The sequence below is a fragment of the Anser cygnoides genome, chromosome Z, assembly GCF_040182565.1.
Source record: "Anser cygnoides isolate HZ-2024a breed goose chromosome Z, Taihu_goose_T2T_genome, whole genome shotgun sequence".
NCBI classification, from domain to species: Eukaryota; Metazoa; Chordata; class Aves; order Anseriformes; family Anatidae; genus Anser; species Anser cygnoides.
Genome location: NC_089912.1, coordinates 72532794 through 72550565, shown reverse-complemented (window position 1 = coordinate 72550565; position 17772 = coordinate 72532794). Strand labels below are relative to the sequence as shown.

At 40.5% G+C, this 17772-nt stretch overlaps 1 protein-coding gene across 3 annotated transcripts in view; it reads left to right on the top strand.

The window, feature by feature from the left end:
- The window catches only part of IL6ST (interleukin 6 cytokine family signal transducer), a 29210-nt gene extending 13672 nt beyond the window's left edge, over window positions 1–15538 (top strand). For all 3 annotated transcript variants that reach the window (XM_066988860.1, XM_066988862.1, XM_066988861.1), the window contains 9 exons: window positions 1606–1685; window positions 2851–3070; window positions 4152–4328; window positions 5003–5104; window positions 5665–5811; window positions 6450–6590; window positions 7483–7579; window positions 8938–9019; window positions 9832–15538. In XM_066988860.1, coding sequence (XP_066844961.1) covers window positions 1606–1685; window positions 2851–3070; window positions 4152–4328; window positions 5003–5104; window positions 5665–5811; window positions 6450–6590; window positions 7483–7579; window positions 8938–9019; window positions 9832–10554 — 1769 coding nt within the window. In that variant the 3' untranslated portion in view covers window positions 10555–15538. The remainder of the gene's footprint in view (window positions 1–1605; window positions 1686–2850; window positions 3071–4151; window positions 4329–5002; window positions 5105–5664; window positions 5812–6449; window positions 6591–7482; window positions 7580–8937; window positions 9020–9831) is intronic.
- Window positions 15539–17772: the final 2234 nt, after the last annotated feature.

The window sequence follows — 17772 nt, the reverse complement described above, 5'->3', positions numbered from 1 at the left end:
GTGCTTTAGCCTTTCCTACTTGCACTTTTCTTGGTCTCCTTTCTGCAGTATTCCATCTGTTCCTTAGTGCATTCCAAGGCACCTTCTTATTAAACAGTCTGTACAGTGTAATGTTTCAGTGCATCTGTCTCTAAGCAGAGTTAAACCACTAAAGGATTTTGCTGTCAAAGGACCACCCTGTGCTTAGAGCTCAATATGCTGGGTCAGAAGTCCTTTCTTATTTATCCTAATAGAGCTCCCAGTAAAGAAGTATTTTGAGTTTTTCTTATATTGTAGCAAAAAGAATGAGTGTAGATATAACCTACTTATTTAAGCAAAATGGAATTTGTGTACAAAATGGTATTGCTTCAGCTTTACTCAAAACTTATTTTCTCTGGGGAAGGTATTATAAAAATATTCTTTCAATGTTCTAACCACTTCTTTTCAATTCCTAATGACATTGTTTCTGCTTTCCGTGAGATGGAAGAGGCATGTGTTCTGTGGTTACTATCTCAACCAGAGCAATGAGGATTTCAGGACTTCCTGCTTACTAGATTGCATTGTTGTTCTGCTGTGGTGACTTGCTCTGCAAAAATAATGCCAAAAGTGATCAAGTATCAATGTCTTATTTTAGTCTCAGAACCAAGGTGTTATGATAGGGAAGGAACATGAGGCAGGTCATGTTGCATTTGTGACCTATATTAGGTGAGATGTACAACTGCTTCTGCTTCATACGAATCACAGGTACGTACTCAATGAGATTAAGAGCTCGCTTGGCCTCAATTCCCAGTTCTTCCACTCTGTTGTAAAGCATAAGAGACAAGATGTACTCTCTGGGCTTGACATTGCTGCTTAGATGTTATACTGCTGTGCCTCTTTGTGATTAATGCTAAAAACACAAGAATTCCTATGGAAAACACAGTCTAGCAAGATTATAAATGTAAATACATTTTTAAGATCATCTTTCTTTCTGTTAAGGTTAAAGCCCTTGCAAAGAATTGGCCTTTTTTTTTGCTTCATGCACAATAATAGATTAATTCATTTTATTTTGAAATTTGCAGTGGAAATACCACTTGAATCTTTAACAGTACTGACACCAAACAGTATTGCAGTGTTGTGCAAAAGTACCGTAGGTTTGATACCCTTTTTAGAATAAACTGTTTGGGAAATTTGGCAACTTTCTTACAGGTTTCCTCATTAACTCTTCTGCAGTTGTTTTTTTTAGGTGACTTGATGTTGAGGGGTAGGGTTACAAACCATAGCAAGAACAGCGGTATAAAGAAGTGCAGTACTGTGCTGCACGATGTAGATTTGACCATGCTTGGTGCTGTCAAGTTCAACACATTATCACTGATGCTCAGCGTGGTGGTGCTCAGTAACTTTGATATTGTGCATTAGAGCAGAACTGGTGTTTTGTTCATCCCATCAGGAAATCTTTCCATAGAGATGTTCCACTTAACATACCAAGCATTATTTCCTTCCAAGGAAATAAGGAAACAATTTTTGTATATGTCTTTTAAAAAAAAAAAAAGGAAGAAAAAAGGGCATGCAGGTAATGATAGTCAAATGATGAATTCAAACATATGAAAAAATGTCTCTACTCTTAAGCATTGTTTCTTTCATCAGAACCGTCTAAAGGGCCATCTGTATGGAGAATCATTGATGCATCTTCACCAGCTTCTTGGACTGTACATCTGATGTGGAAGGTAAAGCAATCTGATAAACTGCATAAATTCAGCATTCTTTTAAAAACATGAGTTTAAGTGGGGGAAAAAAATTACCTCAACAAACTTTCCTAGATAACTGGGATAGAACATGTTTTAGTGATGCAAAAAGTGACTTTAATTTTTAATAGCTACTTATAAGTGTACAAAAAGTACACATGTAAATGCCATGAGTTAACTGACAGAAGTCTGTAATGCAGAAGGTATAGAATCCCCTTTCGAGTTTGCAACTTGCTGTACTTAAGGAGTCTGTGGAATTGGAAGCTCCCTTGAACAAAGTGAACATTCTTTATGCCTTCTGATGTGTGCTAAAACTTTTGTAACACTGACTGTACAGGAATCCTCCAGCTGCAAAATCCATTAAGCCTAGAGGCATTCCAGAGACCAGACTTATGAAATACAGCCCTGTGTCTGCATGCAGTAGATAGATCACTGTGCCTAGTTGACTGAAAAATCTGAAGCTGAGAATGTGAATACAGTTATGTCATTCCCCATCTCCTGATTTCTTCTGGTCTGTGAACTTTGTCACATTTGACCTAGCTGTCTTTTACTATTTTCCCATTATGTGGTGAAGTATTACTTGGTAAAGGCTTGGGTGAAGTTACCTGTATAGTGATCGTTTTCTGATGAAACTCATATGTCACATGCCACTCTGAAACTACTAGCTTAGTGTTGGAAAACTGCTGTTACTAAAGCTTACCCTTTTAAACAATTCTGTTCCCTAAATACTGATACTGTTACAGATAATATAGATAAGAGTATTTCTGCATGTGTAATAAAAGAAAATTGCTCATGCCTTGTTGCATTTAGGCTCAACCCAGGTTATGAGGGTTGAGATTCTTTTGGTGTTGTCGTGTTGTGAAGTTGCACAAAGTGTAGGCTTCTTCCACACATAGTTTACAGTCTTGATAGAGCATTTGCTAGACTACCATATAGGGTTGTAAGAAAAAGAGGATTTAAACAAGAAATAATTCTGGAGACAGTTTTACAGAAATGAGCTCTAAACTCATTTGCAGTTTTCTTATGTTGTTTAATCTACGTAATCTGTCTTGCTCTTAGACTTAAGACTTAAACTACGCTTCAAAGACAGTGAAGTTTAAGTCACTTTTGTTCAGTATCAGTCTAATAAAAGATGCGTTTCTGACAGGCACTGGAGCCATTTGAAGCCAATGGAGTAATCTTGCGGTATGAAGTGACTGTCCGAGCTAAACCACCTCCCTTCCATCCACCATTGAAGTACAACGTTAATACAACCAGCCTTACATTAAAGCTGCCGAATAGAACTTACGAAGTGACTGTGATTGCCCACAACAGAGTCGGTGCATCCCCCCCGTCAGTTCTACTTATCCCAACAAGTAATTCAAAAGGTTAGTGTCGTAGTAATGTCCCTAATTTACAAATGTGTGGAATAATAGAATCTGCATGGCTTTTCTTAGAAGAAATTTTAAGCATTGTAAAATTACACTTTTTACTCAAACACAATTATGCTGTTGAATGAATCTCCACTCTTACTCCTTTTAATTATGCCACCATTTGTATGTTGAGGAGCATGCAGACTTCTGTATTCATGGATTTATTTGAAGCTGTGTGTGCTATTTCACTGTTCTTTTTGATTCTTAGAGCTACTGTGCACTGTATTCTCTATTATATTTTTCTTAGTATAGCAGATATTTTTATTTCCTTTTTTAAAAATAAAAGGGTGGGGGAAGCAAGTCGTTGTTCTAGTCATTGTTCTTCTTCCTTCTGCTTTCTCACATTTTTTTCTCTCCCACTTTCTTCTCTTGTCCCAGTGTTACCCTCCAACAATTCCAATATCTTACCTGGGTGCTTTCTCCTCTGCTTACACTGTTTCCATAGTGTTCTTTTATCATGTTCCTTTTATTGTGTAGTAGTAGTAACTACAGATTGATTTATCCTTATTTGCAACTTCTGATGAATCTAACCTCTTAGACAATCCAAACATTATCAGGACAGGTAGCAAAAATAAGTATACTGAGAGGTGTGATGGTTTTAGTGTAAATGCTAAGTGAGAGTCACAAATTCTAAAGCTATTAGATGAGCTAACTAAGGGTATGTTTTAAACAGAGCAGCATTGCATCCAGAACAACTTGGTAAGCTACATGAGCATGTTCAGGATTAGAATGAATGTTTAGAAGTGTCTGAAAGTTTGATTTCACACTGAAACAGGCAACTTATGCAGCTTCTCTGTTAAACGTAGTATCACTTATGGTTTTTGAATAGCCTAGTATTTGGTAATTTGGATCTCTGATACAAATTCATATGTAAGCTTCCAAATTTAAGAAAATGGCTTTCACATTTTCTTAGTTTCTGTCAAATTGTTGCCATTGCAATTATCAAAATTATCCACATTTGACAAAATAAGCTACCATTATGAATATCTAGTGGAAGAAATGCCAACACTTAATACTCTATTTTCTTTCATCCCAGCTCCTGTGAAGAATATTAGAACACTACCTAAAGATGGCAAACTGTGGGTAGGGTGGACTGCTCCTAATGGTAATGTTCTTAAATATGTGATTGAATGGTGTCTGCTGTCCAACAGCTCAGACTGCATCATGGAATGGCAGAATGAACCAGGAAATATTCAAGGAACATACTTAAAAGGTACTTAACTCACAAGCTTGCAAATATGCAGAACACTAAGGACCTAATGAATATTCTCAAAAGGAAGAATATGCTAACTAGATTTTTTTTGTAGGATAGGAATCTGACATAATGCTGAGGCTTACTCTTACTTTATTATGAGTGCATAGAAAAGTCTGTATTTTTGCCAAACATAAAACTAATCTTGCATTTTGAAATTCATGTTATCTAGCAGCAAGGTTTTTATCTGAGTTTTGTTTTCATTCTTGGGAACTATTAAAATAGTGAAGAGGCTGAGTTCCTTCAAAATCAGATTCTCTCATCCACGTTTCAGTTCAAACAATGAAACTTGATCAGCTTTATGGTTCTTTTCAGATTATAATCAGTAGCTCAAATCTATAATTTTGAGGTTCATTGTTGCAGACAAAGATTTTATTTTAAATAAATAAGGAAAAAAGCCAAAGACTTCTTTGAATTCTGATTATTACTTTATTGAACCATTTTGTTCCTTTTGTTACTTTTTTGGAGTAACACATCAGTGAGCTCTTTGGGGGGGGGGGGGAGGGGGGGAAGTCAACTGCATTAGGTATAAGTGCATCTAACAAAACAGCCAGTATCCTGTATCTGAAGTAAATGAGACAGATGGTGGGAATTTGATTCTTTGAAACAACGTATTTTGTAATTCCTTTTATTAGGTGATATAAAGCCGTTCAAGTGCTACTTGATAACTGTGTACCCTCTATATGCTGATGGTCAGGGAAGTGGACAGTCTGTGAAGGCTTATCTTCAGCAGGATCGTAAGTACAAAACTGTCACCTTGGAGCACATTAAGCAGCTGTCTTGGCTAAAATAATGAGGGCTTTGCATTCAAGTGGACTGCATAATAAAAAGTGGTCCTACACATAAAGGTCACTTGACATAACTGGTTTTGTCCCTTCCATTAACATCTGCTCTGCTAATATACAATGTTGAAGAAGTTAAACAGGCCTGTAGAGGACTTTTCCCTTTTCCAACTTTTATTGGATAATTTGGCATGGGATTTTGTTACATTATTTGTATGGTAATATTTCTGTGCTGATTTATTTTAGATTTCAAGTATGAAGTTGAAACTAATTAGCTTCACTTGAAGATTTCATGTAATCTGATCTGCTGATTACCGTTTTTCATATATTTTTCTAGCAATTTCTCTTAAAGTATCTTTGAAGTTGCCGTATTGCCTGAAAATAACTTTGTTAGATGAGTTAGTCCAGCTGTTCTACTGAAGTTTTTATGAAGTGACAGTTCAGTGCTCATCAATACACTGTTTCTGTGTATGTGAGAGTCCTCAACAGAAACTAATCTTCATCTCCCACTACAGGTCCTTCAAAAGGACCAACTGTTCAGACAAAAAAAGTAGGAAAAGCTGAAGCTGTTTTGACATGGAACCATCTCACAGTGGATGAGCAAAATGGATTTATCAGAAGTTACACAATATTTTACAAAACTATCGATGGAAATGAAACAGGTAACAGAAAGCAGAGATGTACTTTGTGGCATTGAAGTACTTGATCTTTTTCCTTTCTAATACCTATTCCTGAAAAACAAGATACAGACTCAAGTGTGTTTGACAGTTTTACACTGATACCAAGCTGATATCTGATACATTGTTCTCCTACATTGTGAATAGGAAATTCCCAAATAAAGAATTAAGAACGCTCAGTCTGTTACAGGGTACTGAGTCTGGTTTCTGCTTAAGCTAGTAGGGCAAGTTACTTATGCTTATCCTACTTGTCATTTCTAGTTAACCATGACACTTTGAGTTATTAACTAGTGTTTTCTAGCTAGCCATATATCTTGTCTATTAAAGACATTTAAGCCTCTGTTTTACTATCAGTTTAGTTTGTAGCTACTTTCTGAAAAACAGTAAATCCGCATATGAACTATCGTCAAAGACTAAATTAATTAAAGCACTTGAACAGAAACAAGCGAATCTCAGCATTCCTTATACAAGTTTGTAGTCTTTCTGTGTCTGTATTTTCCATGCAGCCTCTCGTACTTCTCAAACCATCTTGTACTTCTTAAAATGTGATGTCTTAATGCTACTGAGTTTGTGGAGAACTAATAAGTTACTACAGAAAACTACTGTCTCTTTCCTTCCTTCAGCTGTGTCAGTGGATCCTTCCAAGACAGAGTATACCCTCTCTTCTCTAACCAGCGACACGCTATATACTGTGCGGATGATGGCATACACAGATGAAGGAGGCAGGAGTGGTCCCGATTTTACATTTACTACACAGAAATTCGGTGAGGAAGAGTGGCAAAACTAATAGAAGTAGGAAGTGATGTTGCAACAGTGTAGCAAGGCTCCATTTAGGATCTCATAGCAGAGGGCAGTGACATTATTTTAAAAGAAAAAGCATCTGTTACACTCTTATACTCACATGCAGCAAGACACATTATTCAGGTAGTCTGTCTCAAGCACCAGGAGGTATTTGTCCAGGTTCACTCAGGATTCTTCTCGATTGTACATGGGACAAGGGATACTAACTGTCCTCTGCACATTTCCTTAATTGTTTTCATGTTGGCAAACATGCAGGCTTGGGATCTGTTTCCTGTGCAATGATTTGCAAACAGTTAAATTTGGGTGTACAGCTTTAGAGAGCTTCCTGTTTGTAATGGTAAGAGTAGCAACATTAACTGAATTTTGTTGTGGAGAGCACTTTTTTAGGTATTTTTTTCCTATATGTTCCCTAAGCATTCTGTAAGATTTACTTTAAATCTTCGTATCATTTAGGAAGGAATGCATACCAATACTGCAGCTTTTAAGTGTTTGTGGGCAGAGCATATTTTCATCTACAGAATAAACGGGCATATAACTAGTGACTTTGCTTACATTAGTCATTTGGCTGTGATGTTGATACGGCATCTGGCAGGCCACTGAAACACCTGGACCACAGTTGCCTTCATTTCGGTGTTGTGTTTGCCTAAATAAAAAAGGCATTAGATTGTTTGAACAGAGTTTTTCGTGTGTTTATCAAAAGACTATTTTCATACAGTGAAAAAGTTCTTTTGAAGGTGGATCTTAAGCTGTGTGTGTTCGGTTTCAGATTCTCCCTGTATCTGTGGGAATGTGTGCTGCTGCTGAGTTCATTAAATACCAGAGGGCTATAACTTCTTTGTTTCTTTTTTATTTCAGGGAGAGGAGAAATTGAAGCTATAGTAGTACCTGTGTGCTTAGCATTCCTATTGATTGTACTCCTTGGAGTACTATTTTGCTTCAACAAACGTGACTTGTAAGTATAAATGAAGCTTCTCTCTTCTGCTCATAGTATTGCTTCTCTCTTCTGCTCATAGTATTTTTTGGCATAACATGAGACTTGGCAATAATCATTAAGTAAATGTTCTACAGTTAGATTGGAAAAGAAAGTAAAACACATGCACTGATAATAAACATACTTGTTTTCTTAAAAAATCGGGGGCTTTTTTGATACTGATTTCATTTCTTACTGTTAATGATTAGCACTGAAACTTAATGTCCTATGGATTGATCCTGCAAGGAAATTACTTGCTAGTCTTGGTTAGGATTAAGTTTGTTAGGTTTTGATGGGGGTATACTGTCTGTTTTCTGAGTCCTCTTATAAGAGGAGAATGATGGTTGTCATCTTGTGAAGATGACAGAAGAATGTTTTGTATTTGAGTTGTTCAGTTATGGTATTAGCAAACTTTAAGCACTGTAGCAAATAAATAATTGGTAGATATGTTATTTTTCTGCCTTGCATAACCTCAGTCATACTTGGTTCCTATTTACTATCTGCGGGAAAACATCCTGTCTTTCTCCTGTTCCTTCTACCCCAGGGCTCTTGTCTGTAGCTTTAGCTGAGAGCTTATTGCTGAAGTGTTTTCCCTGGCAAAGAGTAGCACCTTTTACATGTTCCCAGTTAACTACCTTTTCTTTCTGGTTAAAAAGAGCACTTTTTGCCCTGTTCCTTCTGACCTCCCTGCTGCTTCTAAGATCAGGTTTTAATGGGCTTCTGTTGAAGTTCATCTTGCAACATGCCCTGACTCATCCTGTGGAGAATCTGTTCTTGGAGCCTGTTTGTGGAGTATAGAGCAAAGTAGATGTATAAACTTGAAAGTAAACTTAAGAGTATTTTGTTTTATCTACAGAAATTGCTAAACTCTTAATTAGCAGTTACTACATTTGTGGATTAAAGAGTTCAGGGCTGCAAAAGACCAAACAAGTTTTTGCTTTAAATATTTTAACTTTATTTTAAATTCTGAACTTTGCTGTGATATTCATAGTTATTTCAAAGCAGCAAGTGTATTTTTATACTAATGTAGATCATAGTTTCTACCTAATTGCTCTGTAGCTTCTAGAGTGGTATGAATTTGAAAATCCCTTACTACCTCTTACCATTTGTTTGTTTGCCATGTTTTATGGCTACATTTTGTGGGAGAGCTGCAAGTGCCTTGTTTTTCTCAGTAATACAGCTTCTTACAAAGACACAAGGAAGGGCAGGAAGTACTTCTGTTGGAAAATATACTCTTGCAAAGTTTCTGTGTAAGGGCCTGGTGTCCTGGATTATGCAAAACTTATCAATATAGGAATTTGGGAAGTGCATCTTGTAATCTTTTTTCTAATTCTCTGCAGAATTAAAAAGCATATTTGGCCTAATGTCCCTGATCCATCCAAGAGCAACATTGCTCAGTGGTCACCTCAAGTTCCAGCTAAGGTAATACTCGCCTTTCAGCATCTTTATTTTCCTAATCCGTAAGGTCTCTAATGAACTAACAGAGGGAGTCTTCTCCCTTCTCAAACACACAGATTTCAGGGGGGAAAAAAAGACTGGATATTAAATTTAATGATGTTATGATATGGCTAGAAGACTTTATTGTATCAGTTACAGTGTTAGAAATATGTGGTCCTTGGGCATAAACTCACAGTACAGAGATGGCTTTAGCACTGTAAATTATATTCAGTTTACTAGTTTGAAGTGTCAAGGCCTGATTGTTTGACTCATTCACAGGAAATCAGTATTAAGTAAACAGCATTCATGATTTGTAAAACCTTAAGTGACTTGTTTGTATAGTTAAGTGGTGCGTGAGAAAGCTCTAAAGATGGATGAGGTGAGTGGCAGCAGAATTTATGCCCCATGTGGGGTGGATAAATTACGTTCAATAAATTGTGGTTAACTTCTTGTTAGGCTCTGAACATGCTGTTGGGAGTAGTATGTATGGTCTCAGTACAAAATGTTCTGTGCTGCACAGTGAATGGCTTTCTGTTTACAGTTTTTCAGGGTAAGTAAAATTAGAGCAAAGCTTGCATGCCCCATTACAGTTAGAGTATTTATGGAATTAAGATTTTGTAGCGAAACAAAGCTATAGTCTTTATTTTGTAATGTACTTGGGAGATATTGCAACACTTAATGAGGAGGCAAACTGTGTGAAGAATCTTGATGAAATTAACAAAACAAATATTCAGATATTTAATGTTTTGTTTTTAACTTAACCTTCCTCTTAGGCAACATCCCTCTCTTTTTTTCAGCACAACTTTAATTCTAAAGATCAGATGTACCCAGAAGGCAGCTTTACAGATGTAAGCGTCGTAGAAATAGAAGCTGATGACAAGAAGTCTTTTTCAGAACAAGATCTAAAGCCTTTTGATTTGCTTAAAAAGGAAAAAAGTACTTCAGAAGGGCACAGCAGTGGTATTGGAGGATCCTCATGTATGTCTTCTCCTAGGCAAAGCGTCTCTGACAGCGACGAAGGTGAAACTACACAAAACACTTCAAGCACTGTACAGTATTCGACAGTAGTGCTCAATGGCTACAGAGACCAAACGCCTGTACAAGTCTTCTCAAGGTCTGAATCTACTCAGCCACTGCTAGATTCAGAAGAGAGATCAGAGGATCATGGTGGAGGGAGTGACAGTACAACACAGAGGCAGCAGTATTTTAAACAAAATTGTGGTCAGGATGAAAACACTGACAGGCCTTGCTTTGAAATAGCAAAGCAGATTATTCCTGCTAATGAGGAGGATCTCGCTGGATTTGCACAATTGCAGATCTCAGGGCAGAGTTCAGAGCCTCTGGGTCTTGGTCTAGAGAAAAGTACCCAGGAAGCTGCTCTGTCAGATGTTTTACAGACAAGTACTGAAGGACAAACTGTGAGATATGAAACAGTAGAAGGAAACCCACCATCAGTTGATGAAATGCCAAAAAGTTATCTCCCACAGACTGTGAGACAAGGGGGTTATATGCCTCAGTGAGAGAAGAGACTGGCTGTACTAGGCCTTCATTAGTGCCTGTTCACACTTCTTCCTGTGTTCCTGATGAATTAAGCTAGGTATTTTTATCTGAATGCAGATAGAAATATTAAAATTAGGTGAAGAATAATTTGACAAAATACAGTAAGGACTGTGTTTCTGTGGAAAATTTGCATTCCAGACCTTCTGGAGACTTACTTTTATGCACTACATGAAATCATATTTGTCTGAATAGCTGAACAAGCCTTTGTGCTACAGTGCTTTTTGTGTCTTGTCACATCAAATTTACACATGATTGAAAACAGCAAGTTTCAGTTAATCACATCAGCCAACAGACCTCCTAGAAGAAATACGTTGATTTGCAACAGTGTACAAGCCTAAAAAGCCAGCTTTGGTTGTTTGGAGCATATTTGTACTTAAATGAGACTGAGGTTTAGTACTCCAATGTGGGGAAAAATACTATGTCATACACTTTTCAGTAGCTTGATTGACTCTGAATTTTGATGTGGCCCAGTGTCACAGTTTCCAGCTTGTCAGACTTGGTGTGCAAATCATGCATCCACATTTAATAATTGCATAGAACTTTTGATGGTTTGCAAGTAACAAAATGCCCTTATTGCTTGACTGAGTGTTACTGTAATAATTGATATTATGCATATATTTAGATGTGTGCACATGAACTATACAATAATTTGGCCTAAGAATGTGCCTTGCAACTTGATGCACAGCAATTCAGTCTTCATGTTTAAAAGTTAAAAATCTGGATGAAAACAGAGATAATTACTTATTTAAAGCTTTTGTACCCAAAACACTGTCTGATTATACCACACCTCTTTGGTCATATTAATAGCCTTTGTATATAATAAGTGCACCTTTGCAGTGCCTAGCTTGAGAGGCAAGTAATGAGCTAAAACTTTTCAAAGTTTTTATAACTACTTAGGAGAAAGGGGATGTCAGGGGATCTTCCTGAATGACTACAATGACTAGTGTGCTATAACTTTACTGCTAACACCACAGGACCTCCTTGAAACTGAACATAGTAAAAAGAAGCATTGAAGTCATTGAAGTGCTCAGGGAAAAAAAAAAAAAGAAACTATACCCTGAACTTTCAAGTTCATGACTATATGTATCTATTATCTAGCATGAGCCACAATGTTTGTGGTGGCTAAAATTCTTTTTTTCTTATGTCTCACTTCTATTCTGTATTTTATTTAGAAGGTACATATAATTGCATTAAAATTAACCTCTTCCCAAGTGATGAAATCTTATGACACTTGCAGATTTATTTTTTTTACCTTGACTCAGCCTAGTCAGCTTTTCTAATCTGACACTAATAAAACCTTGATTCAAAACACTACATGCTGTGTTGTGAGAATAAAACAAGGGTTTTATTTCTCCTTCAGCAAAAGAACTGAGACTTCCTGAAACTTTTTGTGATGTGTGGTGCTGCTGTTGTGCAAAGCACTTGGTAATGGCCCTTGAAGGACAGGTATAATTTTTGTGTGTCTTTTGCTTCTGCTATGAAGAAACTCAGTGCTAAAGTAAACTCAAAAGATTACCATTTGAAGTCTTTCTTGTTCAAAACAAAAACAAAAAAGAAAGAAAAATGCTGAATCTTTACTGTCTTATTCAGTGTTCTGCAGTTCCTTTCTCCTAACAGTATTTTTCATATGTGTGCTTTTTAAGACTAAAATGCTGTGTTGCAGGTTACTGTAACTATACCTTTTTTCAAACCAGACCTCCTCCTATCTTCCCTCAGCACCTTCAACCTCCCCGCCAGAGAGCAAGGGCATAATGAAAACTATACTGTCACCAGATGATAGAGGACATGTCTGTTTTTTCAGAGGTCAAAGGAGCTTTCCGTTTTCAGAACACATTCCTCTTAGAAAATAACAGCAGTGAGTTTACTGGGGGATGGGTATGTCTTCTCTATGCAAACTTCATAGTGACTGTGGAAACCACAAGTAAAAGGGAAAGTTTCTGGTGAGCAGTGTGCATGCCTATTAAAACTGCCCTGCTAGCCACATGCTCTCTAATCCAACCTCTGCTAATTGATGAAATAGTATGGGTCACAAGTTTCTGGCCACGATCTGGCTGCTGAGCTTGAACGTTGCTACAAAGTCCTGGATGTTTAATTAAAAAAAAAAAAAAAGCTGATAATCTTTTATTTCCGATCCAGTAATACAAACTTTTGGTAGCATATGTCATGTTTGAGGGACAACTTCAGTTATTCTTAAAGTTACTGTTCTCCTTTCTGTTGTGTAAAGGGAAGGCATTTTGTTCTCAGTTGCTGTTAATCATGAACCATTTCCAAAGTTCAACTTTGAAGAGATTTCACCTGTTTAGGGGATCTGTGCTAACAAGAGCTTTGTCCTGTCACTCCTGGACTTTTACTTTGTGGATCAGTGGTTGTAAAGTCACAGAATTGTGCAAGAGTATATAGTGGGAAGACTTCTATCTAGCATATATATTTGTTCTGTCTTTCCGTCTTGTGCTTGTAGCTAGGGCTAAAATAGTAAAGACTAAGCAGGGGATGCTTGTGGGTGAGCAGCTTATGGAAGCCACGGTAAATCTAAGTAACAGGCTTACAACTTGTTCATAAACCTCTGTGCCAAAATGCTACGTTGTACAGCGTTCAGCATTTAACTTGGTTTTGTACTTTGCATCACAATCTAGTTACATCAAAAAGTTGCGCACAGGTTTTAGAATGTATGTAATATAATACGTTTTAGCAATCCACTGAAATTTTCTGAACTTGGCCTTAACATCATAGTTACCCTCACCCCCAATAACTATGGTGCACTTTACAAAATAAAGGCATTAGCAAAATAAAATTACACTCTACTATTGATGCTTTCATGCCCGTTTTGATTACCTGGACTGGAATTTTACAGCAGGGTGTGGGAGGCTAGTTGTGAAGAGCTTGTTGGCTCTCTAGCAGAGAGGGGTGGCTAGTAGAAGTATTTTTCTTCACCCTTGAAGATGTTTTTAAGTGCAAGGCTAACTAATTTCTCCTCCGTTCACAAGAAAAGCATATATATTTATTTCTGTAGTGCTGTTAGAAGAGGGGGTTGGTTCTGGGGCTGTGTGGAGCCAGGTGCTCCCCTGGTTCCGTTCCCCTCCTGCCTCCCCAGGAAGAGGGGAGAGTTTGCACATGAGGGCTTGTGCCACTTCTCGGTGGCTAGAAAAGCCCTATTGCCTGCCATGGGTTTTGCAGTTTCAGCTTTGACTGCAAACTGTGAGCACCACCAGACGGTTAAAAATTACATTAGCGTGCTAAGGATGTAGGAGTCATTGTTCTGGTTTAACCTCAGTAATTCAACTTATTTAATTAATGCCAGGTCTTGAATAACTAGGACCCATATCAATATATGCTGCTATAGTATTGACTTCACAGTAGGATCTGAAACTCCAGAGACACAGAACTCTTACAGTCAGCCTTGCTCCAGGACACACATGCTTTAGATTGTAATTTATATGCATTAAATTGGACTAAATATACCAGTTTACTTTCTGTCATTTTGATGCGTTCTTTTAAGTACCTTAAAAAGTTCACGTGATGGCTGGATCATAAAATGTCATTGCTCCTCTAATAAATGCCCATCTCTTTGCTAGGGTGGATACATATAGCCATTTTAAATTCCAATAGTTGTTTCTAATGTTATTCAGAAGCAGTTTAATAACAAACAAAAATGTTGAGCATCTTGTTATGAAATAGCCAGTTTGTAATTTCAGCCAGCTTCAGCTCGTGGTCCAGAAGACGGCAGTAAGGTGGGGAATTCAAGTGCAGAAGTCTGGAGAAATGTAGAATTAAATATCCTGCAGCTGATTCACCAATTCCCCTTCCTCTCTCTCTTTGTTAAAAATGAAAGTACCGGTTAGGAAAAGACGAAACTAGGATGCATGTGTTTGCTTTCTCTCTTGTTCCCTTTGTACTAGTTGTGCAATCTGAGCCATTCCTAGAAGTGAAAGCAGCGCTGACTCAAATGCACAAGGATGCATTTTAAGGCCACAGGATTTGTTACAGATTAGTGACTAAGGGGCAGATCTCGATGGTTATCCTCTCCCCCCACCTTGCCTTTAATGCAGAGCAAGAATAGGCAATAAATACCTCACAGCACGCAGACCGTAGTCAAGCATTGCGTTTATTTGAGAAGACAACCTTAGCAGTGGAGACGGGCAATAAAGTCACTGCTACTCCCGCAGAAGCACATTCCTGTAACAACAGATGAGAACCAAGCGTGTGGCACGCCGTCTGCGGGCTGCTGGGAAGCTCAGCTTCCTCCTGCGTGGTGGTCTGCCGTGGCCGTGGTGGTGGACGCGCCCTCGCTGCAGGAACACCCATCACTGCTCCTCGTAGCAAAGCACATGCGCTGACGGATCCGCTCACCTTGCTGCGTGTGGCTTTTAATAAAGCAGACCTGTTCGCGGCGTCACGTACAGCCTGGCGTTTTGATGCGGCGATGGGTTGTCTGGTAGCCAACTGCTTTTTATTTGGGGAGAGGGGCTACGGAGCTCATAATCAAGGCCACTCGTCAGCAAGCGTTACTGTGCCAATATATGCACCTAGGTAAGTGTAGTCATGGGACATGGGGACATATAACAAGGAAAGTGCCTTGATGCTGAATTGAATGCCTAGTGAATGTAAACATAAAATCAAGTTTTATTATGTACTTAAAGTAACTATGGCTGACTAAGCTACTGGTGATTTGTATGCCTGCTTTGAAGGGCTTGCATACTTCAGCCAGAGGTTAAATCTGCAAATTGCTGCATAAGCTGTCTCTATATGGAAATGTGTTTTAATACCAGTACATGATCTTCATTCTTTTGCAAGCTGCATGTTTATTGTCATATAAAATCTGCTTTATACAGTTTACTTTTTACTGTAAATTTTGAATGTCTTCCTCTTTGTTACCCAGCTGAGCCTGAATGTTGCATTTGTCTACTTCACAATATACAAAAAGAGAAGAAAAAATTCCATACTTACTTTGTGTGTCAGAGTGGATATTTTTGTTACCATAACTTCAGTGACCACAGAGCTGGGGTGCTACCTCATAGGCAAGGAACGGAGAAATTCCCAGAGAGGTGACTGCAGCTTACCTGTCCGGGTATTATGGGGATTTCATGTGGCAGGTGAGCGATGGCTCATTCTCCCCTTTTAATCACGCTTGTGGTTGCAACTGGCTGAAGCTGCAGTGGCCAGGCGGGTCACGGGGACCACGCCTGTGCCAATTTTCTTTGTTCCTGGGCCTCGTGCTGCCCCTTGCTGCTTGGAAGCGGTGGCTATGTCTGGTGGTGGTTCTGCGCTCTGCAGATGTGCTAGTGGTGCTCCAGGCAGCCACGATGGGAAGAGGTGTCCAAAAAAAAAAATCCCATTCCAAATAACCTTAATGGAGGAACGGGGTGTAACGCCATGTATTTGCACAGCCTTGTTTCCAGAAAAGATGTAGTGGCTACCTCCAGCATTGCCCTTAGTCTCACCTGGATTTGGTTGTTTCGTAAGGATGGAGGACCCTCACAGCCCTTTGGGGAGCCGGATCTCTGTACTGAAGAAATCACAGGGGGATCTTCAGAGACTGGTCAGCAAGGCCTCAGGGCAGCACCTGACAAAAGCTGGCTTCCCCTTCCTGCCTGGGGAGGGAAACCTGATGGTCCTGTAGGCTGCACAGCCCCCCCTTTAATGGGGGCAGACTCAGTCTGACATATACATACAGGGGTTGTGTCGTGTGCAACCTATGGCAGCAAAAATTACTGCTTTTGTTGCCACAGGGGAGCAATCCAGGTTTGCCAAGCCAGGTGCCACTTTGCTGTAAAAACGCGCAGAACTACACCTTTTTCATCAGTGAGTGCCAGCACACCGAGCTGTTAGCTCGCTCCACAGTTTTACTCGCCAGTTTCACACAAGGCCCCTCAGGTTTCCACGGGCTTTCAGTGCACCTTCCCTGCCTGGGCACGAAGCTGCAGGGCAGCAGTGCCGGCTTTGGGGCCGCAGGGCGAAGCAGTGCGCGAGAGGCGTCAGCGGCTTCACCTTTCTGCTGTCCGAGCCAGGCGGCTTCCTGTAACTGTGCAAGTAAACAAAGGAGAGGAGCGGGGACAGCGAATGACGGGAACGCCGTGCTTCCCACAGGAAGCACATACTTGTGCGGCTTACACATCGGCACGCCAGAAGCCGCCAGGTTCCTGGGGACGCAGGCGAGGCCGGGCGCTGCGCAGCCTCTTAGCAGCCAGCGGGCAGGAGGCACCCATGGGCGCCCTGTGCCCCTCGCGGCGGCATGGCCGGAGGGCTGCTGGGATGCCTGCCGCCTCGGTTTGCCTGCTGGTAAGGAGAGTAAAGCTGAACCACTCTGCAAAAGCACCTCACATCGGTTTTCCCAGGGGTTTGTGCTGTTCCTGGTACAGCCTCGGATTCCTGCCTCCCCACTGGTCTCCAGCTATCGTGAAACAACAAGCAGAGCCAAAAATCTCCCTCAGGCCCCCGCAAACCGCGAGGCTGCGCAAACGAGGAAAGGCCCGGCTCGGGCGGGGAGGCTCTGCTTTCACTCAGCCTGACACCCCCACACCCTGCAGCTGGACAGGAGGGACCAGCAGGGCTGGAAAACCTGGTGGGGATGAGCGAGGGGGTTCACGGCCATGCCGCCACGGCTGGAGCCCCATCCACCCACCTGCCTCCTCATCTCGGAAGGGAATATCCATCTGAAGCCCTGCAGGGCCGTGCTGCTCTGCCTCTCCTGCAACGCAAGAAGCTACATGTGAAGGACCAGCCCGATTTGCCCTGCTGTGGCCATGGAGGGGGGGAGAGAGGAAGGGAGGCAGCAGGCACAGCCCAAGGGGATGCAGGGAGCAAAGAGCAGAGCCGGCCAAGCTGCTGCTCTCAGCCTTGGGCCAAGCAGCTCTGTCTGGCCCCAGCCCAGCTTCAGCACCCACGGGAGCATTCGGCCACGCCGGGAGGCGGCAGCAGCACATCGCGTGAGGCTGCTCCAGCCCTACCCACAGCTCGCCTTACTTGTGCCTTCTTTTTTTTTTTTCGGTTTTGGATAATTCTTTTCTGAGGGTTTAGCAACACCCCTTGGCTTCTCTCCTCCCTCCCCCGTTGTCAGCAAAAGAGCTGAACCCGGCTGTGCAGTCCCATCGTGATACGGAGCGGACATTAAATCCAGACCCGACATTAAATCCAGACCCACAGGCGGGCTCAGTGCCCACACGCTCCGGGGCAGGTCAGTG